Below are 21,042 nucleotides of genomic sequence, written 5' to 3'. Positions count from 1 at the left end.
TTATTAGATATCAAATATTAGGGTAGGTGTTGAGAATGGACTTGCTTGATGGAGTGAATACTTCAGAAGAACCTTTTGGACTCTGGAAAATGAATTATATTAAATTTCCTCAACTTCAGTACATTGTTATAACAAGCAAAAGTATTCCAGCGTGAAAACAAAAAAAAAAATCTGGCAGACAGTTTATCTTTCTTTAAGAGTGTGAAATGTAAGATGGTGTGAGTCTTACTTCTTTGCTGAAAAAGTGGTACCTTAAGCAGAGACAGTTCTGGTAGGATGCCAGATGGAGAAGAAGAGAGAAAGAGAGACAGGAACCCTTTCTCTGAGAAAGGACTGTGGAAACTTCTCCAGACCTCAGATCGAAGCATAGGATGTGGCCCTTCTTGCCTTTCCTTTCACTGAATGCCATGTGTCTTAGGGGATTTGGGTGGAGAACACTTAGGCTTTAATCCCATCAGCGCATCCTTAGACCATGATGTGACCAACAAGATCACAGAACTGGATGCACAATTCTGTGCAATTGGATGCTGTGCTACAAAAAGTAAGCCTTTTTTGATGGGAACTTGCCAGCAGGGGCCTCTGCAGTGCTTTCTCACACAATGGCCAAACATTTTTTTAGAAGGTCCAGTAGGTTGAGAATTTACTCACTTCTGGCAGCATTGGGGGCCTTAGACTTTACATTAGCCAAATAGATAACAGTTACAGAAAGTGGGATGCTGTGGTTTTGAACCATTGCTTACAGTGGTGCCTGGAGTTAGGGAGGGCTGTGCTCATCCAGAGCAGTAACTCAGCACTGCCGCTCTTCTGAGAAGTACCCCACGGGATTTATAGTGAAGTCGCTCAGTCGTGTCCGACTCTTTGTGACCCCATGGACTGTAGCCTACCAGGCTCCTCTGTCCGTGGGATTTTCCAGGCAATAGTACTGTATTGCCATTTCCTTCTCCAGGGGATCTTCCCAACCCAGGGATCAAACCCGGGTCTCCCACATTGTGGACAGATGCTTTACCGTCTGAGCCACCAGGGAAGCCTGTTGGCAAATATTTGTCAAGTTCTAACTATGCTCCAGCTTTGGTTAGATGCTGTAGTAGAGGTGAAAACAGTGAAAGTTATTTGTTCAGTTGTGTCCAGCTCTTTGCAACCCCATGGACTATAGCCTGCCAGGCCTATCTGTCCATGGGATTCTCCAGGCAAGAATACTGGAGTGGGTAGCTATTCTCTTCTCCAGGGGATTTTCCCAACCCAGGGATCGAACCCAGGTCTCCTCCATTGCAGGAAGATTCTTTACCATCTGAACACCAGGGAAGCCCTTAGTTGAGGTGATGCTTTGTTACCAGAGTCATTTTGGATAGTGAGAAGGAGCTATTGGTAATTACACTCAGACGGTCCTTCTCTTCTGTGATTGTCCCGTTACCCACTCTCCCATCTACTTCCCTATCAATTTCTCCTCTTCTCGTTTTCTTTCTTATCTTCTCATATCAAAAGCTTTATGAAAAAAATAGTTAAACCAGGAGTCAGCAAGCTTTTTCTGTTAAGGACCAGGTAGTGAATGTTTTAGATTTTATATATCATCTGGTCTCTGACAAAAACCCATCCATGCTATTGTGTGGTACAAGTAGCCACAGGTAAAACCTAAATGAAAGGGATTAGAATGATCCAAGCCAACACTGTTTACAAAAACAGGTGTGGCAGACTAGATTTTGCCCTGAGGTGTCATTTGCTGGTCCCTGCTCTCATACACACCGCCTCCACTTTGTCACACCACTGTCCACTCCTGTTCCCTTGACTCCACTGAAACCGTTCCTGTCAAGGTCATCAGTGAATTCCCTGGTGTTCATTTTGGTGGCAGTCTTCTGTCCTAATCTTACATGAATTTTCTCATATGGAAACACAAAAGACCCGAATAGCCAAAGCAATCTTGAGAAAGAAAGATGAAGTTGAAGGAATCAGGCTCTGTGACTTCAGACTATACTACAAAGCAACAGCAATCAAAATAGTATGGCACTGGCACAAAAACAGATCATTTATTACTTTTTCACATTTTAATTTTGTTAGAACTTGATTTTGGTTTGTCATCATCTTAGGAACTCTAATGTTGGTTAGTATGGTAGTCAGCAGTGCTCAGCAGAATCTTGTATCCTGGTTGCTGCTGCTAAGTCGTGTCCGACTCTGTGTGACCCCATAGACGGCAGCCCACCAGGCTCCCCCATCCCTGGGATTCTCCAGGCAAGAACACTGGAGTGGGTTGCCATTTCCTTCTCCACTGCATGAAAGTGAAAAGTGAAAGGGAAGTCGCTCAGTCGTGTCCGACTCTTAGCGACCCCATGGGCTGCAGCCCACCAGGCTCCTCCGTCCATGAGATTTTCCAGGCAAGAGTACTGGAGTGGGGTGGTATCCTGGTTATGAGGAAGTAAATATTAGAAATAAAGAAGAGAATTCCTAGGAGGGGTGGCAAGGTGCAGTAGATGGGCATGGATTCACTGGGGCCGTGACTGAGGATAGGAAGTATTTAACAGTGGGCAGGCCTAGAGGTGGTGAGTGAGAGGGAAGAATAGTGTGTATGTGTGAATGTATGTATCTATCCGTAGGTGCAAACATACATTTGCCCAGGCTGGTCATAAGCCCTGGAAATAGACCTAGTTAGTATCTGTGCAGTTTTTTACACCTATTATGTCATTGAATCCCCCCAACAACACTGGAAGTAGGTTGCATTGTCACCACTTTGCAGATGAGGAAACTGATCCCCAGAGACGTTGTCCAGCTGGTATGTGACAGCACAGGGAGGCCTCAGACACCTGCCTTCTGGCTGGAACGTGGTGGGATCTGTCACTGCTCCACAACTGTTTTCGGGGTGCTGAATCTGGGAGTGAGGAAGGCAGGATGGTGGGAAGCAGAGAGGACACAGTTGCTGAATGAGGCGTCCTTTCAGAAGGGAATGGGGTTGAGGGGCTGCTCAGGGAGACCCAGTTCCATTCCATCACCCATTTGGACTGGTTACTCCTCTTCAGGTAACATTTCCCAAATTACAGATACCAATGCCAATTGTTGTTCTGAGACCAAACCGTCTGATGATTGAAATACCTTAGTCCAGACGGCAGACATGACCAGTATAAAAGCTCCTTTGCCTCCCCAGCCTTGGTAAATACAAGTTCAGCTATCCAGCAGAGCAGATGCACACTCTGCCTGCCCTGGGAGGTGGTATGAACAGCTGTTTATTCAAATAGCATCACCTCAGTCTTGGCAACAAACAGGCAAAGGAAGCTGAGACACAGTCTCACTTGGCAGTTCAGCATTCCTTGTCCCCAGCCTGAAACCCCTGCCGATCCCAGAGGTGGAAGAAAGTCAGGAGAGACCTCTATCAGGGCTGAGCCACGCTAGGTGAGATATTCCAGAAGGAGGAAGTAGTCCCAGCATCGGAACAAGCAGCCTCTCGGAAGCCAGGGAAGGATGGGGAGACAGAGTCCCTCCTTCCAGCCAGGGAGGAATTACCTGCCCAGGAAGCCACCTTAAGTTTGCTTTTTGAGGATGTTTTTCAGCAGAAAGGAAAATGTGTTAGTTTGTAGTCCAGAGGCAGCTCTACCTCTGGCTTCTGCTGAAGGCGAAGGTTCAAATCTGTCAGGGCTTTTGTCTTCTGCCTACACCACAGCTTTGCTGTCCTCTTTCCTCGGTCAGGGTGTTCTTCTCTGGGAGGCTGGCTGTTTGTTCCATGCAGGCACAGATGGCCACACACAGACTTATTACATTTTAAAGGGCTCAGGAGGCCCGGTTAAGACAGGCCACGCTTAAATCCAAAATAAATGAACTGCGTTTGATGAAATAAAGCTTGAGTTCTTCAGGCCACTGCCTCCCGCACTGGTATGTGTGTTCTACTAGTGTGCAACTGAGCACCTTCTCCACTTCGCAGATGTTCCTTCTCAGACTCGCACAATTACAGCTGTGGGTTGTAATGCTTTTCATGGGTGTCATCTTCATCGGGTTTTATTTCAGTGGAAACATTTGGCTCACCATTAGCTTTCTGTGTCCCTTTGTAAGTTCTTTGATTTTTAAGTGGAGTATCTAAAAATGTCTTTAAGGTTGGCCACAGTTCTGGAGTCCCCATGCACAGCTGTGATTTTTTTTTTTTTTTTTTTTTTGAAGGCTCCATCTTCTGGAACTTCCAAAATCTGGAGCATCTCCAGCCCTCAACTTAGAGCCACCTCTGTGTCTCTGCAGGCTTTTGAAGGTTGCTGTATATGTGTGCACATGCACACACGCAGATGTGCATTCCTATTTATTTGTTGTCATCAGTATGTGTAGTGTTCACTGAGATGGAGGGAAATAGTTTAGTTTTTAAATTGAAACTTTATGATTCAACTTGGCAAGAACCCTGAATGTTGTTCTGCTGCTGCTGCTGCTAAGTCACTTCAGTCGTGTCCGACTCTGTGTGACCCCATGGACGGCAGCCCACCAGGCTCCGGTGTCCCTGGGATTCTCCAGGCAAGAACACTGGAGTGGGTTCCCATTTCCTTCTCCAATGCATGAAAGTGAAAAGTGAAAGTGAAGTCACTCAGTCGTGTCCGACTCTTAGCGACCCCATGGACTGCAGCCCACCAGGCTCCTCCGTCTATGGGATTTTCCAGGCAAGAGTACTGGAGTGGGGTGCCATCGCCTTCTCCAGAATGTTTATCTGCCTGTATCCACATGCTGGACTCCGTTTGTCTCTGCTGCTCAGGTGAAATCGTCGACACAAGTGCAACGAAGCGAGAGAGCTTTAGGCGTTTTCCTCTGAGGCTGCACTTGATCACAGTGTAGGGGCTAGTGCTGCTTTGTGTTTCATTTATTCCTCTCATTCTAGGCGCTTGAAGAGGCCCAGAAAGCCATACAGCAGCTTTTTGGAAAAATCAAAGATATCAAAGACAAAGCAGAAAAATCAGAGCAAATGGTGAGTTGAGGTTTCCTCCTGACATTCTTGTACCAGCAGAGGAGGTTGACTTGTCATCCAGTCGTGTACTGGTTAATAGACTTGTTCTTCCCCCTTGCCACCAACCACACCCAACGTCTCCAACTCCAGCCCTGGGAGGACACACCACACCCATTCGGGAGGAGCCACGAGACACATAGTGACTCACCCTCTCTGCTGCCCGGCATCTGCAGCCCTCTCTTTAAGAGGGAAAGTTCTTTTCTTCTCCTTCCCCAAAAGAGTTTCCTAGTCATTTTGGATTTCTCTGACATTTGTTTGCATCACCCATTTCTCAGTTCAGATGTACGACATGTGATACCACTTGAAAACTGGACCTGGGTCTGGGGGGTGGGCTGCATCCCACTGGTGAGACAGCCTGAGGGGTTTAAGGTCTCCCTCTACCAGTGGTGCCCTCCAGGGATATGTTCATCTGCCGACCGAGGGGCCCACCAGTTTTTTCCACTCTAAATAGGAAGAATAACTACCTCTAAAGGAATTTGTCAGAGGAGCACAGAGCATAGTACTGGGCTGTGTTAGTTGCTTAATGAATGAAAGCCATTATTACTGTCATCTTCTCCCTCCTACTCATTTTGGTCACACAGATTGCTTCTGCTGCTGCTGCTAAGTCACTTTAGTTGTGTCCGACTCTGTGCGACCCCATAGATGGCAGCCCACCAGGCTCCCCCATCCCTGGGATTCTCCAGGCAAGAATACTGGCGTGGGTTGCCATTTCCTTCCCCAATACATGAAAGTGAAAAGTGAAAGTGAAGTTGCTCAGTCGTGTCCGCCTCTTAGCGACCCCATGGACTGCAGCCCACCAGGCTCCTCCGTCCATGGGATTTTCCAGGCAAGAATACTGGAGTGGGTTGCCATTACCTTCTCCAACACAGACTCCTAAACCCTCGCAAACTTCTCTCCCTACGTCTTATTATAATCCACTTGGGAACAGACCTGAGGTCACATTCCCAAGGATCCTGCACTTCTCGTCAGTGCCCATTCGGCAGGGTTGGGCAGGATGTGGAACGTGGGCGGGGCAGGCCTGGCTTCAGTGGTGGTAATGGGGGGGTCAGTTTGATATCATCAGTGAGCAGCACAGCCTCTGACATCAGACCACCTGCCTTCAGATCCACCCTCTCTCCTGACTCCCTGTGGGCCTCAAACAAGTTATTGGTATTTACCCTCTTGGTACCTCTGTTTCCTCACTGTGAGGTGGAGGTGATAGTCATGCATACGTCATGTGATTGTGGGGATTCATTGAGCACTTAGGCTCCTGCTCTACTGGGAGCAGCAAGCGCCTGAGGAGGAGCAGAATGGGACAGATTCTTGAGATGAGGCAAAGGAAGAATGTTCAGGATTTAATGACTGATTACTGACACAGGGGTGAGAAGCGTCACAGATGATGCTGACTTTTAACATAGTTAAAGACCCCTGACACTTGCAGTAGAGCTAAGGAACCCAGGAAGAGAGGCAGGGATTTTTTTTTTTTTTGGTGGGAAGGGAGTGATCCAATTATAGGGCCACACTCCTATATCCTATCTATTCTTGATCTTCTTTTCCCTCAAACTTACTTACTTAGTAAACACATGATAGGTTTTTTACCCCCCAGGGCCTGCAATAGAAATAGAGACATTTTGGTAGCCTGTGGGTCGTATAGAGAGAAGACTTGATGGGGCAAGTCCCTGGAAAGAGACCTTTTCCTGCTAAGATCCAGTCAGCCTTGCAGGATTGTGAGTGTGGAACTGAGCATTCAGGTCATGAACCTTTACTTTATAGCTTCACCAAGGTTGATCGAACTAAAAACTCAGGTCACATGATCTTAACTCACTGGGCTTTTTCACTTTTAATGGGAGATCTGTCTTTAATGGGAGAGTGTTTGTGCCTGCTAGCCTTTGCTCCAGATGTCAGAGAGCCTGGGAAACCAAATTGCTCTTCAGAAAATTTCTTGGTCAGCATGGACTTAGACGATTTAGTGGAGAAGTCCACCTAGATGTTAATAAAGTTGGAGAATTGTTCCCATCTCACTATAGAATGTACTTTTCTAGTGACTGAAATACATTATGTTGGCCAAAAATTTCATTTGGATTTTTCTAAACAATCTTATGAAAAAGTGAATAAACTTTTTGGCCAACCCAGTACTAACATTCCCAGCTACAATGCTTCTTTCTCTTGGATTACCCCTACACCACCACCACCATCAGCACTGTAGGAATTTTACTCCCTCAATTGCCTTCTGTCTGCCTGAAGACTCTCCTCTTATGATACTATGTTAAGCTTACTTTGCATGGGTTACATTTTAGCCTTCTTGAAATTTGAGAAGAAATTTTTCTTTGTGGAGACTGGACAATGAACCCTAGTTCCATGAATAAAGAACATCTCAATAGAATTCGCCGACTCACACTATTCATTTTGTACCAAACCTAGTCGCCCTGTTGCCAGAAGGTAATGTCCTTGTGGCAGTGTACGTTCCTGACCTTGTTCAGGAGGAGATCCCCTGTCCTCAGCTCCTGGACCCCATGTGCTTCACACTTAGTTACTATTAGGAGCACACCATTTGGGGTGAAGAATAAAGTTCGTTTCATTCTTACAACTGAGGATTTTGTAGCCCCGGGTAAAGTCTGCTGAAGAAATGCCAAATTAAATGTAAACGGGCTGATTGGAAATTATTTTGGGTCTGCATTGGGAGAACACCTGTGTTTTCTCCAAGGGCTGACTTGAGGTGTGTTTGTCCTTACTTTGTTTGCATTGTTTTCTTGTGAGGCCACTTCCAGACGGGTTGACATCCATCTTAACCATCCTCCCTTTTCTCCTGTGGTTTTGCACTATTTAGGTGAAGGAAATCACCCGCGACATTAAGCAGTTAGATCACGCCAAACGCCACCTGACCACCTCGATCACAACGCTGAACCACCTGCACATGCTGGCGGGTGGCGTGGATTCCCTCGAGTAAGCACGCAGGCAGTCTGCCCCCGGTCCACAGGAAATGAATGACTCGCAGGAAACGGCATCGCAGGTTTCTTTGCTTCTCAGCTGGGAGCGTCTCCCCACTCTGCCTCACTTCCTACAAATCAGTCTCAGATGTTGAGACACCACTTTTGTTTTGTGCCCTCAGGTGCTTAACATCTAACAAACAGCTGAGGCTTGGAGGAGACTAAAGGGGACCTGGAACGCTTGTGGAGAATGGTGCTAGAACACGGGTCATTTCCGTGCGATAGAGCTCTGCCTTGGAGGTTGACAGGAGGCGTGGGGCTGTGTAGTCACATACCTCAACCTCTGCCTCGGCAAGTTTTCCTACTGGTCTTGGGCTGAGTGTCACTGGCATTGAAGGTGCCTAATGAAAACAGATCCTTGATTGATCATCCAGCCCACTTTACTGTTTTTCAACCTACTTGTTCAAAGACAGAAGCTTCCCGTGTGGCTTGTAAAGCATCTGTAGGGCATGGTACATGAGAACATGAGTAGTAATATTAAAAGGAGGAGCTGGTTACTGACCACAAGGAAGCAGCCCCAAAAGGCCTCCTTCACCAGCAAGATTCTGACCTTCCTGTTTGCTCCTGTGGTCTCTCCCAGGCTAAGAATTCCCCAACCTCAGCATAATCTCACGGGTGGGCAGAGAAAGAGCACCTTCCTAGGAATATAGACACAGTATCCAAAGTCTGGGGGAGTCGGGTGCAGGCTCTTCCTGGTCTCTCCCTGATGTCGCATGGGCTCCAGCGATCCCTGGCTAGTGACTGGAAGAGCAGTGTCCTCATCCCTTTCTCCCAGTGCTCCGTGCTTTCCACCAAACCAGCAGACCAGGCAGCAGTAGCCACTAGCTCCTTGGCTTGAACTTGATCCAGTCTGTTTAAGTGCTTCATAAGGGAAGTCATAAATTATACATTTAATTAAAAAACCCAACCCTAATGAAAACTTTAGATCTGATAGTTTGTTCCTTCCTTGCTATAACTGTTGATTTTATCAGCATTCTTTTATTTAAGCTTCATTAACCGTAGCAGTAGGGAAACTAAACATACCTAAACATTCACAGAGTTGCTTAATCTTGGCTTAAAATCTACAGATTTGAGTTAATGTGTAAGTGCATATAAATGCTCTTTGTTGTATCCTGGGAAGATGTGTTTGGTTTGCTCAAATGCCATAACTGTCAAGTAATAACATGCTTGCCCCTGTTCTCCGTCAAAAGCCAGCTATTCTGTAATACCCAACCCAAATCCCAAATTCATAGTCTTCTCAGATTCCCCTCTCTCAACCCAGTGAGACTTCATCACTCACACAGTCTTGTACCTCCAGAGCACACTACTTGGACTTCTGTCTAGAGCTACATTCGTCCTACTTGGTACTACTTAAATGTCCTTGTCACTCTCCCTGACTTACTCATGTCCCTTTATGGATTTGAACTTGGTGCTGTTTTTTTTTTCCCTCCTCCAGTGCATAGGACTATATATATTCAGTGCTCAGGAATGCTTATTATTATAAGTTGAGTTGCTGTCTCCTTTAGAGTCCAGACTAGGTTGGTCCATATCTGTATCTTGTGTCCTTAGTGTTTTTCTAGAACCTTCAACTTCCTGTTTCCTTGCAGAGCCATGACCAGGCGAAGGCAGTACGGAGAAGTTGCTAATCTTCTTCAGGGCGTAATGAATGTTCTGGAGCACTTCCACAAATATATGGGCATTCCACAGATCCGGCAGCTTTCTGAAAGGTAAAATCTCACTGGAGAAAGTGATCTTCCCTTTTAAGAAAAGATGGTGCTAGGAGGTGCTTAAGCACCCAGCTCAGGAAGTTCAATGTGGCATCTCACTGTGGGAGGAGGCTCAGAGGTCACCTGACCTGCCTTTCTCTGATGTAGATGTTCCCTCTATGTCCACCCTACCAGCTCCTAACCATGCTATCTAAAGCTCCCTGTATCAGGTAGTTGCTGGCCTGTCTCACGGGAGTGGCTGCTGACATCTCTCAGCTGCCCAGGGCTCCATTTTTTAGGGAAACCCTTCTCATTGTCTGTTTCCTTGTAAAAAATCAATACAGTCCAGGACTCAGTGTCTGACAACAACAGTCATTTCGCTCATGCAATCTTGCCTGGTGCAGCAGGGACAGCTCATCTCTGCTCCATGCAGCATCAGCCAGGATGGCTTCAGGAGGGGCTGGAGGATCCACTGATTTACTCTCATGGCTGGCAGATTGGTGCTTGCCGTTGGCTGGGACCTCAGCCGGGTGGTCCTCCCAGCCGCTTGGGCTTCCCCTAGGTGAGGTGGTGCTGGGGCCCAGAAATGAGTACCCTCAAGATGCTCTAAGAACCAGGTCTTAGAAGTCACATAAGGTCACTTCTATGGTCACCTGGCCTTCAGAATTCAAGAGGAAGGAACATGGCCGCCCCCACCCCCAATGGGAGGAGTGTCAAGGTCACACTGGTATACAGAGCTCGTGGGAGGAGAGACTGCTATGGCAGTCTTTGCAAATACAGCCTGCCCTTGAACTTCAGGTGTAACAAAATGATGACTTAACCTCTTTACATTTGTTCTTTCCTTCCTATTCTGTTGAGTTTTGACCCCAGATTTAGAGCCAATAGAAAGAAAGGCAGATGCTTAAAGAGAGAGAGTGGGGAATTTAATGCCTTGTCTTTTAAATGTAGCACAGGAAAGATACTAAGACCAAGACAGTCACAATTGATGGATCCTAAGCCTTTTTTTCAGAGAAGGCAATGGCACCCCACTCCAGTACTCTTGCCTGGAAAATCCCATGGATGGAGGAGCCTGGTGGGCTGCAGTCCATGGGGTCGCTAAGAGTCGGACACGACTGAGCGACTTCACTTTCACTTTTCACTTTCATGCAGTGGAGAAGGAAATGGCAACCCACTCCAGTATTCTTGCCTGGAGAATCCCAGGGACAGGGGAGCCTGGTGGGCTGCCGTCTATGGGGTCGCACAGAGTTGGACACGACTGAAGCGACTTAGCAGCAGCAGCAGCAAGCCTTTTTTTGCTACAAAGAAGAAACAAAGAGGCCTGTACTCAGCAGGAACCATCCTTTTCAACTCTGCCTTCTGATAAGACCTAATGGGTACAGGCCTCTTTTTTTTCTAAGTGTCTTTATTGTTAATTATATAAGTAATACACATGTTCATTTTCTTTATTTAAAAAAACAAGTCAATATACAGATGAAACTTAAGTCCTCTTTAGCGATACCTGATGTCCCACTGCTACCCATAGTGATAGTTACTATTATCAGTTTAATTCTCATCCTGTAGATTTTTTTTCTGTGCATTTAAATAAATCTTTAGTTTTAGATTGTGGGTTTATTTTACTTTGTTTTTTTTTTTTTAAATAAATGATCTCATACCATATGCTTCATTCTGAAACTTTCTTTTTGTTTTTAACTTAAGAGTGTATTTTAGGGTTTTACCACATCAGTGTATACAAACCTAACTCATTCTCTTTAATTGATGCATAGAGTTCTGTAGTATAACATACCACAGATTATTTAACCATTTTCATATCACTAGACTGTTTGTTTCTGATTTGAAAAATACACTCCTTCTTACACATCTGCAATTTTTCTACAATAAATTCTGGGTCACATGCATTTAGAATTTTAATAACTGCTGTTCCTTTGCCCTCCAAAGTGGCTTAATTTATTTATAGGACCATCTGAACAGTATGTGAGTACCCATTTCTCCATATCTTCAACAACACTTGATTTGGTTAATTTTCCTTTTCATTTATCTGATGGATAAAAAATGGTACCTAATTCCTTTCATTTTCATTTCTCTGGCAACTAGTGAGATGAGTTTTCTTTTCATTTTCTCTCACCTCTGTGAGATGCCAGTATGTATCCTTTGCCTGTTTGTCTGTTGTTTGTCTGTTGAGTTACTTGTGTGCTGTGCTTAGTCGCTCAGTCGTGTCTGACTCTTTGTGACCCCATGGACTTTTGCCTGCCAGGCTCCTCTGTCCATGGGGTTCTCCAGGCAAGAATACTGAAATGGGTTGCCATGCCCTCCTTCAGGGGATCTTCCCAGCCCAGGGATCCAACCCAGGTCTCCCACATTGCAGGCGGATTCTTTACTGTCTAAGCCACCTTATCCCTTACTTATTAATCTGTAGGAATTCTCTGTGTGTTCTGGATACAAATCCTTTGTCAGATCTGGCAGATTTTTAAAAAAATATATTTATTTTATTTTATTATATATAATATATTATTTATATATTTATTTTATAAATATTTATTTATTTTATTTGGCTGCATCTGGTCTTAGTTGCGTCATACAGGATCTTTTCTTGCAGTGCTCGGGCTTCAGTAAGTTGCCCCTCGGCATGTGAGATCTTAGTTCTCCAACCAGGGATCGAACCTGCATCTCCTGCATTGCAAGGCAGATTCTTAACCACTGGACCATGAGGGAAGTCCCAGGTCTTGCCTGCAGAAACCATCTAGGTGTGTCACCTGTTTTCAATCCAGATCCTTGTCCTTTCAGTCTCTTCAATAGTAATTGGTCTATTCAAGGTACCTACTTCTTATCTCTTTAAAAACTGTATTGAAATATACATTGTGTTAAAATTTACCATTTTAATTATTTTTCTCTGTACAATTTCGTAGCGTTAAGTATACATTCAGGCTTCCCCAGTGGCTCAGTGGTAAAGAATCCATCTGCAACACAGGAGACGCGTGTTTGATCCTTGAGTTGGGAAGATTCCCTGGAGGAGGGCATGGCAACACATCCAGCATTCTTGCTTGGAGAATCCCATGGACAGAGGAGCTTGGTGGGCTACAGTCCACAGGGTCACAGAGTTGGACATGACTGAAGCGATTGAGCATGCAAGCACACATTCACATTATCACACAGCCATTCCTTAAAGTTTGCGATTACCCCAGATAGAAGCTCTGTGTGCATTAAATAATAGCACTCATTACCTCTTCTTCCCCACTTCTGGTTACCTCTGGTCAATTTTCTGTCTGTGAATTTGCCCCTTCAGGGTACTGTAGGTGGACTCAAACTATTTGTGTCCAGCTTATTTCAGTTAGCATGTTTTCAGATTCATCTGTGTTGTATAATTTATCAGAATTTTGTTCCTTTCTAAGGCTGAGTACTTCATTGTACGTAGAGACTGCATTTTGTTTGTCCGTTCCTCTGTTGTTGGATGGCTGAGTTGCTCCCACCTCATGGCTGTTGTAGGATAGACAAAGGCAGTCTATCATCTGGCGTTCATTGTTGCCTGGAAAAAACCTGAAGCCCATCTCATTCTTACTCCTTTATAAGATAATCTATTTTTGTTTCATTTTTATTTTCTTCTGGAAGCATTTGAGATTTGGCGGTGGGAGAATTAGGAATTTTACTAGGACATAGATCTCCTTTCATTCATGTTGCTTAGTACTTAATTGTGTGGTTAATCTGAAGACTCATGAGTTCCTTAAATTCTGAGACAGTGTTCTCTTTTATTTCTCTTTGTGCTCTATGTTTTCTCTTTGTGGAATCCCTTGTACATGAGTATTGGAACTTCTGGATCTGGTACTGTGTTCCTTAACTTTTAAAAATATTTTTATTAATTTATTTGGCCGTTCCAGGTCTTAGTTGTGGCATGAGGATCTTTTCATTGGGACATGTGGGGTCTTTAGCTGTGGCATGTGAGCTCTGAGATGCAGCATATACGATCTAGTTTCCCGACTAGGGATTCAAACCAGGCCCTCCTTTATTATTATTTTTTTAATGCTTTAAATCTTTTTGTCCTGTTAAGCTGAATTCCTCAACTCAACTTTCCTTTTTAAATTTGTTCTTCAATGGTGCCCATTCTGTTATTTGGCCTAGCTGTTGAGTTTTTATTGCAACAATCCAACTTTATCTTCAGGGTATCCAGTTAATTCTTTTTTCATAGGCATAGTATCATCTTAAACCTCTCAGGGAACATAAATTATACAGGTTCTAAAGTTCTGAGTTGCCTGCTCTGTTTCTCTGTGCTCTAAGGTCTTCAGTTTGTTTATAATGACTTTCTTGGTGTTTGCATGTTTGGTGATGTCTAGCGGAACACTCATTTTTGGCCGTGAGATTCTCTGTCAGCCTGATCAGAGATGCTATCTTACTGCCCCCTGCTCATGAGGGAGTAGGCGGGATATGCCACCTGGCTACATGTGCTACAGACAGTGCTTCTCAGGTGAGGTGGGGCTGGAGCTGGGGGAGCCACCAGGGAGGCTGTGCTGGTGGCTGATCTCCTGGGCCCATGAGTTTCTGATCTGCCTGTGTGTTGTCAGCCCTGTGGACTCTGCTGGATTTCTCAGACCCACAGCCACTCCTGACCTGATCGCTCAAGGACGGGGTGAGACCTGGCACTGGCTTAGCTGTTTCTCTTGCAGGAGCCCAACATCCCCCTGGTGGGTGCCAGGAGCCACCCTCCTGCTCCTGGTATCCACTCCCCTCGTGTCCTTCATCTTTTTAAAAATTTATTTGACTGTGCTGGGTCTTCATTGCTGCTCATGGGCTTTCTCTAGTTGTGATGAGTAGGGGGACTCTGGTTGTAGTGTGTGGGTTTCTCATTGTTGCAGAGTGTAGGCTCTAGGCATTTGGGCTCAGTAGTTGCAGCTCCCGGGCTTCAGCGAGCCACGGGCTTAGTCGCCCCTGGGCATGTGGTATCTTCTTGGACCGAGGGTCGAACCGGTGTCCCCTGCATTGCAGGGCTGATGCTTAACCACTGGACCACCAGGGAAGCCCATGTCCTTCATCTTTGAGAAGCCATTTTGGCAGAGGTTTCCTTCTTCAGTCCTGTCCTACCAGAGTTTCTAGTCTACCTCTCCTTTTCCTGCCCAATTCTGGATTCTTATTAAACTCTTTTCATTATTTCAGATGATCTGGGGCAGGAAGGGGAGGGGTTATACCTCATGCTCAGGGTGCCATCTTAGAATGGAAATGCCAAGGAACTGGTAAGAAGTGTCGGAACAGAGCTTCACAAAATACTCAGGAAATTACCACCCTTCCTTTCCTCCTTCCTAATCCCATCACACTCAGAACTGGCTGATTGCCCTGTCAACCTGGGGATGCGGAGCAGCCAAGAGAGCAGACAAACGGGACCTTATGAGCTGCAGGAAAGATGGAAGCTCAGATGGGGAAGGCAGAGTTGCTCTGTTGGGTGGTAGGGGTTGGGGGTCGGGGGAGGGAGACAGCATCACCGCCTCTCACCCTCCTGATAATCCAGAGTTGATCTCTTTTCCCATTCACTTATTCTTCTCTTAGTTTATCTAATAGATACCACACACTTTCTAGATTCCAGGCCCTGTGCTGGGGTCCTGAGGGCACGAGGTGAAAAACGCATACTCTTTGCCTTCAAAGAGCGCACCATTATTGTGAGAGACACTGATAGAGATGGATATAACAGAACTAGTCCATGCTGTCTGGGGACAGCAGGGTCTCAGAAGAGGGACTGAGAGACTCAGCCTTCAGAGGCCGCGGGTAGGGGTCAAGAAGTATTAAATTTTAATCTGACCTTAAAAGAATGGGTAAGATCTGGGGACTTCCCTGACAGTCCGGTGGCTAAGGCACCATGCTTTCATTGCAGGAGGTGTGGGTTTGATCCCTGGTTAAGGAACTAAGATCCCACATGGCATGGGGTGTGGCCAAAACAAAAGGTAGGACCTTACTACCAAGACAGGAAGAGAGGGGGAAAGAAGAGAGTGGAGAGTGAAAGTCTGTCTCAGTAGGCAGAGTCAGGTCATAGATCTGACTCTGCATTCGTTTTGAATCTGCTCTACATTCGTTTTGTGGACAATGAAAGATTTGAAGCAAGAAGAGACGTAGTCTTTGTATTTTGTAAAAGTCTTGTCAGTTACAGTTAAAAGAGACTGGAGGTTGGGGCTACGTTCTGGATTAGAAAAAGATAAAGACCATTCCATGACAGCGACCATGTAGTCGAGGAGGTTGCATGGTTGCACAGGATGGGCATTGCTGATGGCAGGAACGTGGTAGAACTGAATTTTATTTATAAGAAAGCATATAGGGAAAAACAAGAGAATACACTCTTTGAGAATTTCTTGCCTTTTAATTTTGTTTTTCCGAAGATGTTATTTTATAAATTACAGAAACTTTGTGATCACTGCTATAATGACACTCCCCTTAAAAGATAACTTTCCATCAGTATAGTCTGGTGCTCCAGCTATTCATTATCATGTAGGATTGCTGTGAACACAGAAGGATTTACTTTTGTTTTTGTTCATTTCACAACTTCTATTTGCAAAAAAAAAAAAAAGTGTTGATTAATAGAGAATAAGTGCTATTAAGTAACACTAAAATTAACGGAAGGGAAGGAATCGCTTGTTTCCAGTGCCTGGACTACAGTTCTTTTTCAGGAGGTACTAAAAGTTTGAGGAAAGTCCAGACTTCTTATTTTTAGCATCATTTCTGGTGAATTTTCCTCCCTGTGTTTACATAGCCATGGTAGAACCATCTGGAAGTGATAGAAATAGATTGTTTGTTTGGGGAGGGTGGGGAAGGCGGGAGCCTTACACCCTGTGCACCGCTTCAGTGCCTCTAGCTTCAGAGCTTGCTGTCTGCAGACTGCGGAAGTCACAGGAAAGCCTGTGTTCTGACATCTTTGCCTGCACATTTGAAATATGAAGTTCATGGACGTCAATTTCAATACAGCTGTTTCTTCCAACTACCCTTCTGGAAAATGCTTAAACGTTAATGTAGCGTTGAAGGAAAGTTTTTTTTTTTTTTCCCTTTAATGTCATCTTTATATTTCAAATCCTCCTGGCTTAAGAATATCTGAGAAAGCCAATGTGTCTAGTAATCAGTCAGTATTTCCTGAGGAAAAATGGAAGGTTCTGGCATTCTCTTGAAACTCATGAAACCTTCTAACTGAAACATATTTTTCAGGGCTATTTCTAACCTCTTCTGCATGAGAGGTACTTGGCAGATTGAGGGGATCACTTGGCATAGTGGTCAAAGAAATTAAAGTGGAGGATGAAAAGGCCTAGCTAGTCAACTAACTATATATACTTCAATAACAATTTTTACATAAAGAAAGAAAAAGGAAGAAAGAAAGAAAAGGCCCAGCTGGCTGTATGACTATGACAGGTTCTTTCTGAAAGGATATTAAGTTTCAAAAGCACGCGTTTTGAAAGCGTAAGGATTCTACTTGATGATATCAAAGCGTCCTACTGAGTCACTCTAAGATTCTGGGTTGAGATTCTGTCTCCTTGAAACTGGAGTATCTGACTAATCAGACTGACTAATCATGCTGTCCGGTACAGACTCTCTATTTTGGGAGGTCAGTTTATTGCAAATTACTGAGGGTACTTTCTCTGGGACAGTCACGCATGGGGTATTGGAAGCATCAGGGTTATTTTGTCCATAAATGTCTAAATGGTTTTCATAGTTTGTGGTCCCTCTACTGCCATCCCTATGCTGAAATCTGATAGCACATTTAGGCAAGGGTGCTTTTTTTAAAAAATATTTGTTTATTTATGACTGCATGAGATCTTAGTTGTGGTGCTTGAGCCTTCTTCTCTCCAGTTGTGGTGCATATAGCTCAGCAGTTGAGTCGAATTGGCTTAGTTGCCCCTTAACCACTAGACGACCAGGGAAGTCCCATGGGAAGGGTGCCTTTGAACAACCCCTGGTCACATGGTGTGGAGGATGCCAGGAGGCAGTTGGTTGACGATCATTTCCAGCATAGCATAGGGAATCTCTCATTTGCTAAGAGTGGTCAGCACTGAGTTGTCACCACCTAACCAGGTCAAGCTTATTTGGACCCGGGAGAAATTGTCATTTCCCCTGTTCTCTATTAGTTGTAGGTTGACTTTCATAAGGATGACTAGGAAGTCTTGGCGGCTGAACTTCTGTAAGTACTCTGCTAACAGAGTCTAGTGCTCCGTCTCTTCACAGTAAGAGCTTACTTTTCATGGTTGGAAGAGGAAGGAGTTTGAAGGAGTGAGGCCAAAGATGTGTTTTTTTCAGTGTGTTTGGTGTCTTTGTAGGATTTGCTCAGGCAACTGATTGTAAAGACCACTATTCACATCTTATCCTGCAAGTGCGTGAATCCGGGTTTGGGTTTCTGGACACCATCATTACTGTCACTAAGGGGAATGGTTTCTCTTTCATCTGAGTCACTGTTAGACACTTCGGAAACTACACTTGGAAGCATGCGAATGCTGATTATTCTGCTCCAGTGTTCACTAAACATCCGACTTGCAGTCACCGGTAAGGATGGATGCTGTTGCCAGCTAGAGCTGTAAGATGGGTGTTGTGATAACAGATAACAGATATCTGTTAACAAAATCAGGTAACAATAATACTGAGGGGCTTCTAGCCCAGGCCTCCATCCCCACCTCTCATTTCAGAACCATTCTTAGTTGTGGCCCACATGAGGGAAATGACTTGATTAGGAGTACACGTAGCTCACCAGTTGCACAGCTAAGTCTAGACTGTCTCAAAAAGTAACCTTGGAAATGGACTGTAGAAGAAGGCAAGGGGGTCTGCACATCACAGGCTGATACTTTTGCCCTTATAGGCTCTGATTGTCTTTGTAGGCACCCCAATTTCTGTTTTTAAATATTTTATTGAAGTACAGTATAGTTGATTTACTCTGTTGTGTTAACTTCTGCTGTGCAGCAAAGTGACTCAGTTATACACATACAGACATTCTTCTTCATGTTCTTTTCCATTATGGTTTATCCCAGGAGATTGGTTAAAGTTCCCTGTGCTGTCCAGTAGGACCTTGCTGTTTGTCCAGTCTAACAGTTTGCACCTATTAGCCCCAGACTCTCAGTCCGCCCCTCCACTCCCCCCTCCCCCTGGGCAACCGCGAGTCTCTTCTCTATGCCTGTGAGTCTGCTTCTGTTCCATAGATAATTTCATCTGTGTCACAGTTTAGATTCCACAGGCGAGAAGTAGCATATGGGATTTGTCTTTCTCTTTCTGACTGACTTCACTTAGTATGATAATCTCAGGTCCATCCCTATTGCCTCAGGCACCCCAATTTCAAATCTGGTTAAGAATGTGGGGTTAGGCGATGGCAGAGTAGGAAGGGTGACAGGCAGAGCTGGGACCATCACATCACCGAGACACTCAGGAGCCCTGCGAATAAGACTGTGACTTTTCAACCAGCATGGAACTTCCCCTCCAGGAGTGATCTGTGGCTTAGTGGGGAACCTGTGCTCTCTGTGGCTGCCAAGAGGAGAGAGAAGGAACAAAGGGGCCTGGAAGCTATGTCTTGTGACCTGGCACCAGGGGAGTCGGTCTGTCTGGCCCATTATGTGGAGTCATAAGACCTCAGAGGTAATGGTTTTACAAAAGCATCTTCTCTCTTGTCAGAACTCATACTCAAGGAATGTTTCCTGTGGTACGCTGGGCAAGTGTAGATGAATGACATTTTAATGTCATTAGATTCTAATGTGTGGGCTACTTGGGTGACAACCTTATCTCTATCATTTCTCATCCCCTTGGAAAGTAACTAAGAGAGGCTGCAAACCCACCTATAAGAGTAGTTTTAAGTTTTGAAGATAGTGGAAAAACCCTGGAAAGTATTTGGAATAAGGCATAATTATAACTATGCCACAGAAAAACCAGACCATTTTGGGTCCTGACTATCCCCTCATTTAAAAAAAAAAAATCTCTGTAGGTTGCCAGGCACCGCCTAGTAGCCAAAGAAATTGTGGTTTTGAGCTGTTCACTATTTCTAGAAACTTCATAAAGTTAATTCCAGAGTAACAGGGTGGAGACCAAAAAAGGAAGAACATTATTTTATGGTGCTTTTAGCGAAGATAAAAGATTTGCCTCAGGCTCAGGGCAGTCCAGCTGTGAGGATGGTGGGCAGGAGGGACCCAACCCCCTGGGCTGGGGGCAGGCGAGCTGGTGGCAGGCGGCTGACCCAGAGCTCCTCTCCCGTCCTGGCTGCTCCTCCTTTCCCTTCTTTCCTCTCAGCCAAGCACTAGTTCTTGAGCTCCTCCTTTCCATGAAAACCACTCGGTTCAGTTCCAGCCTCCCCTTTCAAACTCATTTCCAGTGTGACTCAGTCTTCATCCTCACCGTCTCCCGAGTGAACTTAAGTCTTCATTCAGTGACCATCACACTCAAATAGCAGTTCATTTTATCATTTGGTCTTTTTACTTTAGAAAACGGTATTTTGGTTCACTTGTTAAAACTTAGAATCTTGATGTTGGTTTCCAGGTTGAAAAAAACAGCAACCCTGAAGCAGTTTAAAACCCGCTTCCCATCCTGTTCTCCAAGGAACGGCAGAGTAATTACACCAGTAACCCGAAGCAGATTTAAATTTGACTTGGGCTTCCCTGGTGGCTCAGACAATAAAGTGTCTGCCTACAATGCGGGAGACCTGGGTTCAATCCCTGGTTTGGGAAGATCCCCTGGAGAAGGAAATGGCAACCCATTCCAGTATTAATGCCTGGAAAATCCCATGGACCAAGGAGCCTGGTGGGCTACAGTCCATGGGGTCGCAAAGAGTCGGACACGACTGAGCGACTTCACTACTCACTACTGGGCATTAGTATATAGCATCTTCCTGCGGCGTAACTACCCCAGTGACATTTTGCAAAGACTGACCTGTACTACCTCACGACAGCTGAGGGGAGGCCTAGGAGAGCTTTGGGATGTAGGAAGAATCTGTGCGTGCGTGCATGGTCAGTTGTGTCCAACTCTGTGACCCTATGGACTGCAGCCCACCAGGCTTCTCTGTCCATGGGAGTTTCCAGGCAAGAGTATTGGAGTGGGGTGCCATTCCCTTCTCCAGGGGAACTTCCTGACGCAGGGATCGAACCCGCGACTGCTGTGTCTCCTGCACTGCAGGCGAATTCTTTGCCATTGAGCCACTGGGGAAGCTGGGGAAGCTGATGTAGTCATAAACCTGCTGCTAACTAGTGTGTGACCTATCTTATCTAGCCACCACTCCCTGCTTCCTGGATGATCCCTGAAGACTTCAGCAGTCATAACCTCTATGGATCCGTGCACAGTTATTTATGGACATTTGAAAATTATGCCAGGTAATGATATGTTCTCTTTTCCCTACAGAGTGAAGGCGGCCCAGACTGAGTTAGGACAGCAAATCCTCGCCGATTTTGAAGAAGCTTTTCCTTCCCAGGGCACCAAGGTATTGTTTTGCATTTTCCCTTCAGTCTTTGGATATTCTCAT

General features: G+C 45.2%; 1 protein-coding gene across 9 annotated transcripts in view; it reads left to right on the top strand.

Annotated features, from left to right (window-relative positions):
* VPS53 (VPS53 subunit of GARP complex) overlaps positions 1-21,042 on the top strand; it is a 123,304-nt gene that overhangs the window by 23,542 nt on the left and 78,720 nt on the right. For 6 of the 9 annotated variants that reach the window (XR_015148118.1, XR_015148117.1, XM_086359835.1 and 3 more), the window contains exons 5-8: positions 4,832-4,918; positions 7,764-7,879; positions 9,510-9,629; positions 20,922-21,000. Coding sequence is in view for 6 of the 9 variants with exons in the window: in XM_086359835.1 (XP_086215961.1) it covers positions 4,832-4,918; positions 7,764-7,879; positions 9,510-9,629; positions 20,922-21,000 (402 nt within the window). In the remaining 3 variants the exon portion in view is untranslated. Of the gene's footprint in view, positions 1-4,831; positions 4,919-7,763; positions 7,880-9,509; positions 9,630-12,201; positions 12,350-20,921; positions 21,001-21,042 lie in introns of those variants that run through there. The other 3 variants (XM_086359836.1, XM_086359834.1, XM_086359839.1) reach the window with 2 other exon arrangements.

This window comes from Bos grunniens, chromosome 19 (genome assembly GCF_055505025.1).
Source record: "Bos grunniens cultivar Pamir isolate PY7600 chromosome 19, Bosgru_T2T1.0, whole genome shotgun sequence".
NCBI classification, from domain to species: Eukaryota; Metazoa; Chordata; class Mammalia; order Artiodactyla; family Bovidae; genus Bos; species Bos grunniens.
This window is presented reverse-complemented; position numbering and strand designations above follow the sequence as displayed.